At 37.3% G+C, this 7,765-nt stretch overlaps 1 protein-coding gene across 1 annotated transcript in view; it reads left to right on the top strand.

Annotated features, from left to right (window-relative positions):
• The first annotated feature begins 814 nt into the window (after positions 1-814).
• Positions 815-7,765, top strand: part of LOC137253727 (uncharacterized) — a 49,741-nt gene continuing 42,790 nt past the window's right edge. Inside the window, exons 1-3 of the mRNA XM_067791134.1 lie at positions 815-1,013; positions 1,081-1,201; positions 4,976-5,253. Of these exons, the coding sequence (XP_067647235.1) occupies positions 993-1,013; positions 1,081-1,201; positions 4,976-5,253 (420 nt within the window). The 5' untranslated portion in view covers positions 815-992. The remainder of the gene's footprint in view (positions 1,014-1,080; positions 1,202-4,975; positions 5,254-7,765) is intronic.

Genomic DNA, 7,765 nt, shown 5'->3' with positions numbered 1-7,765 from the left:
TCCTACGACATTAACAGCCAAGTCACGGCTTGTTTATCCACCATCTCATGGTACGGGGCGTGGATAGAAAAGCACGCTACCTAGACTGAATAAATCACTGGCCTAATCCCCATACTGTTCAACTTAGACTGATGTTAAATATTGTAACGAATTTACTGAAATTCCTCTTATTTGCAACCTTCTGCTAACGTTCGTATCGCTAAACTGTTGAATAAAACACTCCAATATTCTGTATTACAAAATGATCTTTATTAGACTGCTTTGAAAGTACTTCACAATTAACTTCACTTCGCAACTGATGAGCGTGTTAAAAAAAACTGATTGATCATGCCTCAGCTTGTGCTGCTTTTATACTCTTCGGTTTCCTCGTTCGCATACTTCTAGGCGTTCCTTCTTCTAGAATTTACTACTTAGTTACCAGCTATAAATTTACCAGCAATAAACTACAGATGCACATTTATAGCTTCTCGCATAGCAATATGGGCGTGTATATGAGAGTAATACTTCCACCAATGATTGCATACTTTTGTGAGTATCTCAGATATATGCATGTGTTTGTGCGTATCTCTCCGCTGCTTCTACCCTGCTTGTATGTGCATATGTGTAGACATAATGATTGATTTGTTTATGTACATACCAGTGACTGCTTAGTATCGGCTTAGAGATGATAGTGTTGCTAATATTCGTCACAATATGTTTGAAATACACCCGTGGGATTTGTCATGTCAAAGTTTGGACCTTCAGGCTACTGCATTGAAAGTGTTGAAATCCCGAAACCCACCATATATACGGGATTCTATGTCATAGCTCATACAATTTACCGTAATATTTTAAGCTTATTTTAAATAAAAACTTTATCCAACTGCGAAAATCTCATAAAAAGCGTTAGCACAGTAGCAATCAAGAGGCAGTTACTTGTGGGCGTTGGAACTTGTCGACGGTTGGCAGATCCGTTTCTCTTAGTCACTGGTCATTAATTAATTAACAACAAAATGTTAAAATATCAAACATTGGTGTGTACGAATAAACTAAAAAATGTATATTTTATCTTAAAGTTAATGTCCCGTTTTTCTTTGTAAGTTAACAGCTTTTGCGGTTTTTACGATCATTTACGAACAAATTAATGGTCAGGGCTGTAATGTCTGTCAGTCCAATGGTGCTGCTTGCATTAGTGAAACATCATTTTATCTATGCTATGGAGGTATGTATGTATGTCTGTATGGTAGTTCCTACATTCATTTAAATTGGGACTGTTGCTTTCGCAAACACGAAGCCTCCTTATCATTTCTGGCATTCGCAATAGAAAAATCAAAGCAAGTCGCCAAGAAATCGTCAAGTGAAGAGAAATTACCAAATATCCAAAAAGTCTGTAGAGCCCTGGGCTCGTGAACGATAAGAACTCCTACCAATGAAAATACTATGTAAGGATTATAATATTGCAGGAGAAAACAAACCATTGCTGTCCGGCTGGTTGATGTCGTAGTAAAAGCAAAGGCTGAAATCACCGTCATACAGATAGCGCGGAAAACGGGGCAAAACATCATGGCAATATGGCCTTGCGATAGGCGCCGCAGTTGCTATGAGAAGGGAAGCTCAATTCGGCGGCAAGGTTTTTCAACATAACATGGCTGATGTAAAGCAAATACAGTAACTGCCTTTTTAGACTCAGCGTGCTTTGCACACAGAGTATATTAACTTTGATTGGATAACGGTTGGTTGTACAGGTATAAAGGAATCGAGATAGATATAGACTTCCATATATCAAAATCATCAGTATCGAAAAAAAAATTTGATTGAGCCATGTCCGTCCGTTCGTCCGTCCGTTAACACGATAACTTGAGTAAATATTGAGATATCTTCGCCAAATTTGGAACACGAGCTTATCTGGACCCAGAATAGATTGGTATTGAAAATAAGCGAAATCGGATGATAACCACGCCCACTTTTTATAGATATAAAATTTTGGAAAACACAAAAAACCTGATTATTTAGTAAATAATACACCTAGAATGTTGAAATTTGACATGTGGACTGATATTGGGACTCTTGATAAAAATTTGAAAATTTTTTTTAAATGGGCGTGGCACAGCCCAATTGTGATAAACCCAATTCGGTGGACGAATAAAATAAGCCACATCTTTGCAAAAAAAGAGCTTTATATCAATGGTATTTCATTTCCCAAGTGGATTTGTAACAATAAATAGGAAAAACTTCAAATTTTTAAAAATGGGCGTGGCACCGTCCCTTTTATGACTAAGCAATTTTCTATGTTTCCGGAGCCATAACTCGAAGAAAAATTAATGGATCGTAATAAAATTGGGTACGCAAATTTTCCCTATAGCAGGAAATATTTTTAGAAAAAATGGGCGAGATCGGTTAAAGACCACGCCTATTGTTATATACAAGATTTTTAAAAGGATCGTAGACGAAAATAATAAGCCATATCTTAGCGAAAAAGAGCTTTGTATCAATGGAATTTTACTTTTTAAATTGAATTATAACAATTGGAAAACATTAAAATTTTTGAAAATAGGTGTGGCACCGCCCCTTTTATGACTAAGCAATTTTCTATGGTTCAGGAGCCATAACTCGAAGAAAAATTAACATATCGTAATGAAATTATGTACATATTTGCCTTATAGCAGAAAATATTTCTAGTAAAAATGGGTTCGGTTAAAGACCACGCCCACTTTTATATAAAACAAGTTTAGAAAGGTCGTAGACTAGAATAATAAGCTATAACTTAGCAAAAAATAGTTTTGAATCAATGATATTTCACTTATCAAGTTTTATTGTAAGAGGAAATGGGGAGACATTTTTTTTTAAATGGGTGGTGCCACGTGTTATGTAGAAAAGTAATTTATCTGAAATGAAATGTACAATTGAGTATATAATGTTCGGTTACACCCGAACTTAGCCTTCCTTACTTGTTTAACTTCAAGTTGGGCAAGTACGAGATCTTTGGTCTTACAGTCAGCAAACTCAGCCTCCACGATATAACATCTCTCAATAGCTAGCGAGGGATTGACTACGCCGAGGCTCGAAACATAGTCATCTGCAGTGGGACCAGATGCCAGCATCGAAAGATTCACCAAGCTACTTGATTTTGATGGATGTGCGCACACGACGAGGTCTAAATATCGAGTCGTACTACAACTTTGTGGTATTCATGATACGCACACACAGCAAAGAAAGTGTACGTTGTGCAAAATGAAAGTTTACCTCACAAACAGCTGATGGTTACTACACGCTGATCTCATGCTTGCTGACTGAAATTGCCAGTTTTGACTACCTGACGATGTAACCGAGCAGCGGGAACACAATTCCCACGCACTACGTACAGTCACTGTGGACACCATAGGTTTCCAGCGAACTCATCCGAGCATCTGATACTGCTATGATGAGGAATCACGAACTGGCTCGCTAAATATTGCGGAATCGGCCTGCTTTATACAGCTTATAGGCTTCTAGCTAGCGTATTGTTCGAAAGACTGAAAGAGCGTGTTGCTCGTAACAGGCACCTAAAGTCCACATTCCTAGAAGGTTCGGCACGGTCACATAAAATCGTGTCGGTTAGGCTTCTACCGTAATTGTGCTTATTCTCGGAACATACCCGGCAAAGAACCACCATCATCGAACCCAACACATGAAAAAAAGTCGACTGTGCTGGGCAATTTATAGCATCCACAACCCAATTGTTAATCTCACCCACTCTAGGCTTATGCTGTTACAAATATGAATGTACATGCAGGCGAGGATCTGGCGACCCCAAGTTTCTCACTGAAGGAGAGGTGGGATCAGAAGGTTTAACGTGTCGTTTCAAATCGTACTCAAGATGATAAGCCTAGTACGTTAATGGTGCTACTTTCTGGAACGTACCAGATCAATATCCGAAAATGGGGAAAACACCTGTAAAAACGAGATCGGCGACTTGGTAGCCGATGTCCAGAGGGTGGTTAGATTATGAAGGGAATACTTCTCTATGCTCCTGAATGGAGCCAGCGATGAAACGCTCAGGGAAGATGATGAAACCGAGCCTGCAATTGATAATGATGAAACAAATGTTCCCGTACCCGACTAATGACGAAGTCGGAATAGCAATAACCAAATTAAAAATGAGCAAGGCCGCGGGTGCAGACGGAGTCCTGCGGAGCTGTTCAAATACGGGGGCGAGGAGTTGATAAGGCGCTTGGAGTCCCAGTCTACAAGAAGGGTAATCCTGTAAACTGCGCCAACTACCGCGGCTGATTAGTATCACGGTCAAGCGTATTGTGCGAAAGATTGAAGCCCAGCATGATTGATCCGTATCAGTGCGGTTTCAGAAGGGTTTCGCTATTCGCCGAATCCTGAAAAAAACAGCTAAAAAAGATATAAAAGCCGCCTTCGACAGTCTGAAAAGAAGCTGCCTATATGCCGCCATATCTGAATTTAGTTTCACAGAAAAACTTATACAGCTCTGCAAAATGACGTTGAGAAACACCATCAGTTTGAAAAAATTGTACTAGCTGTAGAACTTAGTCCCTCTGAATCAATATTCTAAACGTAAGTTCTGCTTATTCCAAACTGCATAAAGAAGCGGAAAAGATGGGTTTGAGGGTGCACGAGGACAAAACGCAAAGAGTCAGCACATTTGCGTTTTGGCAACCACGTCACTGTTTTTAGCCTTAGTTTCGACATTCTTTGGACCTAGTAGGTAGTTGAAAAGTTAAGTCATCTCCCAAACGAAGATCATGCTATACAAGTCACTTATCCCACCTCCTGCTATGGCGTGAAAAGTCAAGTTCTTTCTCAACAAACTTGTTGCACAACAGCCAATAAACACTCGGCTGTTAAACGCCAAATAATTGTGACTTAACATCAAAAATCGAATTCACAAAAATTTTAGTGCGGGGAAGAACATTTCTTTAAAAACACAATTTTAATTTAAAAACTTTTTTTTTTAAATTAATTGTATGTATACTCGTATCTATTCTAGGTGACGTTCCCGTTACGAATCAAGTATTCCAATGTACTGACGGCCTTATATGCTCGGATCAACCGAATATTTGTTTCCAGAGTAATGGCGCCAGAGCTAGCTGTGGTGATACTTCGAGTTGTGGTTTGTGTAATAAATATCAAGTTTTTGCATGCACCAGTCGAAATACATTCGCCTTTTGCTTTGGCGCAACACGTCCTAGCGAAGTGACCGGCACTTGTCCAAATGGTCGCGTATGTGATGCGTCCACACAGAACATTTGCGTTTCACAAGTGCAGGTAAATATATATAGAAACAAGTAAGGGTGTCTAAGTTCGGGTGTAACCGAACATTATATACTCAGCGTGAGCTTCAATTGTACATTTCATTTCAGATAAATTACTTTTCTACATAACACGTGGCACCGCCCATTTAAAAAAAATGTGTTCCCATTTCCTCTTACACTAAAACTTGATAAGTGAAATATCATTGATTCATAACAATTTTTTGCTAAGTTATATCTTATTATTCTAGTCTACGACTCTTTTAAACTTGTTTTATATCTAAGTTGCCGTGGTCTTTAACCGATCCCGTCCATTTTTACTAGAAATATTTTCTGCTATAAGGAAAATATGTGTACACAATTTCATTAATTTTTCTTCGTGTTATGGCTCCCGAAACATAGAAAATTGTTTAGTCATAAAAGGGGCGGTGCCACACCCATTTTCAAAAATTTTAGTGTTTTCTAATTTAATGTTATAATTCAATTTAGAAAGTAAAATTATATTGATACAAAGCTCTTTTTCACTAAGATATAGCTTATTATTTTCATCTACGACCCTTTTAAAAATCTTTTATATAAAAGTGGGCGTGGTATTAAACCGAACTCGTCCATTTTTTCTGGAAATATTTCCTGCTATAGGGAAAATTTGTGTACCCAATTTTATTACGATCCGTTAATTTTTCTTCGAGTTATGGCTCCCAAAATATAGAAAATTGCTTAGCCATAAAATGGGCGGTACCACGCCCATTTTTTAAAATTTGAACTTTTTCCTATTTATTGTTATAAATCCACTTGGGAATGGAAATACCATTGATATAAAGCTCTTTTTGCAAAGATGTGGCTTTTTTATTCGTCCACGACCCGTTTAAACATCTTTTAGATAAAAGTGGGCGTGGCCCTTAACCGATTTCGTAAATTTTCCTTCAAGGCATTCCTTATAGTAAAGGCAACCTCTCTGCCGAATTTTTTGACGATAGGTTTAACGATTTTTGATTTATGATTAATAATATTTGTAATATTGATTTTATCACAAGTGGGCGGTGCCACGCCCATTTTAAAATTGTTTTCAAATTTTTATCAAGAGTCAATATCAGTCCACACCTCAAATTTCGACATTCTTCAAAATGTTATATATATAAAAAGTGGGCGTGGTTATCATCCGATTTCGCTCATTTTCAATACCAATCTATTCTGGGTCCAGATAAGCCAAATTTGGTGAAGATGTCTCAATATTTACTCAAGTTATCGTGTTAACGGACAGACGGACGGACGGGCGGGCGGACATGGCTCAATCAAAATGGTTTTTCGACACTGATGATTTTGATATATCTAAGTCTATATATATCTCGATTCCTTTTTACCTGTACAACCAACCGTTATCCAATCAAAGTTATGGTGTTTTCTTTTCTACACGAAAATGTCGGTTTCACGCCAACCCTTCAAAAAGTTGTGTTCTGTTGTAAAATCAGCTTAGCCTCAATAGAGGGCATCATTATCTCTTCTCAACAACCTACCCCTAAAAATGGCCAAAAATGCAACATTACTTGCCGTCGCTGCCATTGACTGTGCAGAAAACAGCCCGGTCAATTAGCTGATTGAATCACACGAAGCTGAAGCGAATGCTATGAATCAAACGAAGCTGAAGAGAATGCTATATATGTACGTATTAGTGGTGGGATTATTTTCGAATTAAATTCAAATAACCGTTATTCGAATAAACGAATAATATTTATTCGAACTTTTTATTCGTTTATTCGAATTCCTTTCCTTATTATTCGAATAGTACTATTCGAATAATACTATTAGTAAAATAAAATAGTAAAATAAAACAAGTAAGGACGGGACTGTCTTCGGCTATGCCGAAGACTTCATACCTTTCATGAATGGGGCTGAACAATAATCTTATTCCGTTCGTAATCTCCGAATAATCGGATGTATAAGATAAGAAATATCTAGGAACAGATCTACATACCTAAACGATTTTTAAGATAAATATAAAATAAAAAATAGGTAGGTACTTTGTGTGAGGATGCAAAGTTTCAGGTTTTTTGTGGTCTGCGTGTAAAAACTATGACTACGAATCACGTATTTCAACAATATATGACGTAAACGTAACTATTTCATGAAATGTTATGAATTTTGAAGCTTCTAGCCGTAAAAAAGGGGCAAAAATGACAGTTTATATGAAGTATATAATATATATACCACCGATCTCTATGATTTTTTCAGACAACAATATATGCTATATACGTAAGCATATGGTGAAATTTGAAGCGTCTAGCTGTTAAAAAGGGGCAGAAATTGCGCAAAGTTTCTTAACTGAACAATCGGTTGTATGAGATATATACTATATATACCATCGATCTCAATGATTTTTTCAGACAACAATATATGCTATACACGTAAGCATTTGGTGAAAGTTGAAGCTTCTAGCTGTTAAAATGGGGAAGAAATTGCGCAGTTTCTTATCTGAACAATCGGTTGTATGGGATATATACTATATATACCACCGGTATCTATGATTTTCT

The sequence above is a fragment of the Eurosta solidaginis genome, chromosome 5 (genome assembly GCF_040869045.1).
Source record: "Eurosta solidaginis isolate ZX-2024a chromosome 5, ASM4086904v1, whole genome shotgun sequence".
In the NCBI taxonomy this organism is placed as follows: domain Eukaryota; kingdom Metazoa; phylum Arthropoda; class Insecta; order Diptera; family Tephritidae; genus Eurosta; species Eurosta solidaginis.
This window is presented reverse-complemented; position numbering and strand designations above follow the sequence as displayed.